This window comes from Teleopsis dalmanni, chromosome 2, assembly GCF_002237135.1.
Source record: "Teleopsis dalmanni isolate 2A chromosome 2, ASM223713v2, whole genome shotgun sequence".
Classification (NCBI taxonomy): domain Eukaryota; kingdom Metazoa; phylum Arthropoda; class Insecta; order Diptera; family Diopsidae; genus Teleopsis; species Teleopsis dalmanni.
Window position 1 is genome coordinate 11,975,357 of NC_051847.1, and position 3,033 is coordinate 11,978,389.

General features: G+C 29.4%; 1 protein-coding gene across 1 annotated transcript in view; it reads right to left on the bottom strand.

Annotated features, from left to right (window-relative positions):
* Nucleotides 1-203: 203 nt before the first annotated feature.
* Nucleotides 204-3,033, bottom strand: part of LOC119673944 — a 22,794-nt gene continuing 19,964 nt past the window's right edge. The window contains exon 4 of the mRNA XM_038085060.1: nucleotides 204-218. Coding sequence (XP_037940988.1) covers nucleotides 204-218 — 15 coding nt within the window. The remainder of the gene's footprint in view (nucleotides 219-3,033) is intronic.

Sequence of the window (3,033 nt, forward strand, 5' to 3'; positions counted from 1 at the left end):
AGAAATATATTCAGAAGTTGGTCTGAAAACATTTCATAGATCTACCTAAAAATTTTCTCATAAACCTATTCTGCTTCACAAGTGGAATAAAAATTATAAAAAATCACAGTTGCCTATAATATGGGCTGCTATAGGTTCAGTAGGTAACTGGAACTCCAAATACATTCTCAACATACAAAACTTGCATTCACTCTAGAGAATACTCATTCTGTATTGCACTAAAATACAGATTGAATTTTTAAAACATAATTTATAACAGTATAATAAAACAGCACTGGAAAAAAAGGCCGTTGGACCTCTACGAGTTCGCAACGATTATAATATACCTATCAATATGACACCCACATGAACTGTATGAGTATTATCGTGGCATTGACATTGTTTAGCAAATTACTTATGGAGCAGTTCAAATGATATGACCTAGTTGTCATTAGAAAGGAGACATTCGATGAAAACTATGTTTGAAGTGATGAAAGTAAAGGAATATATAGAATTTTTACTTCTTTAAAAAGAGCTCCTACTACAGTACACCAATTCAGATTTGGTTGGTGTTAATGCTAAACTGTTAGATCTGTAGAGTTATATCATTAAATATGTTTAATCCAATATTCAAACATAAACTTATATTTTAATTCGTGTGAATTTAATATTATATGGTAATTGACTGCAATAACAATTGGAACAAACGCTTTAGGTTGCATGTATTATAAGCACACACAACACATGTCACCTCTTCAAAACCTGACACCAATTGAAGACTGCTTAAAACCAGTAAAAACTGTAAACTTCTTGAAATTGTGTGTATAACATTTAGCCGTTAACACTAGTTAAATATATATACCAACACGCATACATTTATTTATACTACCATTAGATTTTTATATCCATATAAGGGAGAATTTTTTCCTGGTAATAGAGCTCCTCCTTTCTGTTTAAATAAAAGAATTTTTAGAATATACTTTAGCATGAAGAGACTGTATTGTGGTTTTTAGAAATATAAGTACTTTCAACAACATATTTTCTTTGGGGTTGATATAGTTTATAATAAATAGATAATTAAAGATTTCAACGATTTAGAAAAGATAAGAATCTTTACATATCAACTTACTAAATAACAGATCCAAAATTATCCCACTATAACACACTTTATTGTACTATCTATGTTATATAACTTATATATGTGTAATGTCTTATATAGTAGCTTACATTCTATAGAATCGTATGATTTAAATTTATCTGTAGTAACTTTTTGTTATCAGAAAACGGCACTGTCTCCAACGGTTCGTTCGTTTGTTGACTTATATACATTTTTATGGGAAATGCAACATAAACAATGATGAAGAGTCATAAACCAGCACGCAAGAAATACATTAATATTGCGTTTCTGACGAAACTATGACCCGCGTCAAGACACTCGTGCATGAGTGAAGCAGTGTTTATGAAGCCAAAAGCCGGCACAGCTCTAAACGCATGTTTCGAAGCATAAAAACTCGAACCACGCATTTTTCTCTAACGTGTTTTTTCGACATTGCACTGCTCTTTGATTTCTGTATGTTGTGTTCGGTGAGCAATCTATGAGCAAACAATCTACAATAGTTGGGCCCTTTGCTTTATCGTGTTCCTCGAGTTGTTGTGCGCCTGGTGAAGTAGTTCCATTTACTCATAACCAATAAATGGTTATAAATGTGCGAATGTGCGTGGTGCGTACGTGAAGTGCGTATAAACGCATTACATAGCTATGAAATGTCACTGAAAAAGCAACGATCTATGCGTAACATAGATCTTGAAATTTTCAAATTTAAAAAATGAGCAACTGCCTTTTAATGTTGTGCGCCTATTCGAAAATCGATCGATTCGGAAGGGGTGTTTTTTTTTTTACTTACGGTATTTCAAACAACTTTAGTTTCGAAAAACAAATTTGGATTTTAAATGCCTACATCATTATTGTTGTTTATATACTTCTCCGTTGTGTATTGTGGATTTTTTAAACGATCTTGTCAAGGTATTCGAAGCGGTACGTATTTGAACCATACAACGAGCAAATATTTTGAATGATTATAGCATACTTATGCACTCTATGGACAGTACACTACTGTCCGCATGCTACATTTGATATGCAAATAATATAAGCAGCATATATACATTTTATGCGGCATTTATAATTTCAAGGTCCTTTATTGTATATTTTGTATATTTAGTTTAGTGTATTGCTGAGTTTTGAATGATATTAATTATATATAATTTTTGTTTGTTATTTCAAAGATTTTGAACCAACTTAGCCAAAATATTTGCTTGTTGCTAAATTTTGTACGCCTGTTGCACTTTAGATCATTTTCATCATTAATAATTCTGAAAAATAGAATAATTCGTAAAGAAAATGTTGGCTCTCCTCAATTTTCCATTTAACTTCAAGCAAAATTACTTAATATGTGAATTGTTCAAAATTATGTATTCTAAAATCGATTTAAAAAAATTTTATCTTAACGAATTTACATATCTTTTTATCGTACATACACACACACATATATATATATATATATATTAAAATATCAATTTATATATTGTGTATATGACGCGGATGTGGCGCCATTAGCAAGTTAAACCTGTGCTAAACCAGTATTAAACTAAATAAAAACTGAATTCTATTATTATTAATAAATCTCTAATTTATTGTTATCGATGGTAAATATTTTGTATTTGTTTTTAACTGCTCTAATTTATTTAATTTATATTTTCAATAATTTATATAATTAAATTAAATTAATTAATACGCTGCCTGCCTGCCTGCCTGCCTTTAGTGCATCTAGTCAATTTATTACAAAAAGTGCTAAAAGTCTCTATTTTTAAATATTTTATTAGAATTGTTTGAAATGCTGTGAATCTAGATATTTATTAACAAAATGTTAAATGATTTTTTTTAAATTTAATTTATTTTACACATTTTAATAAAATTAATTTTTAGCACTTATAGATACATACAATCTTACAAAAAGAGATATCATAGATAAAAAATATGTTTGTTAGCAGATGGTT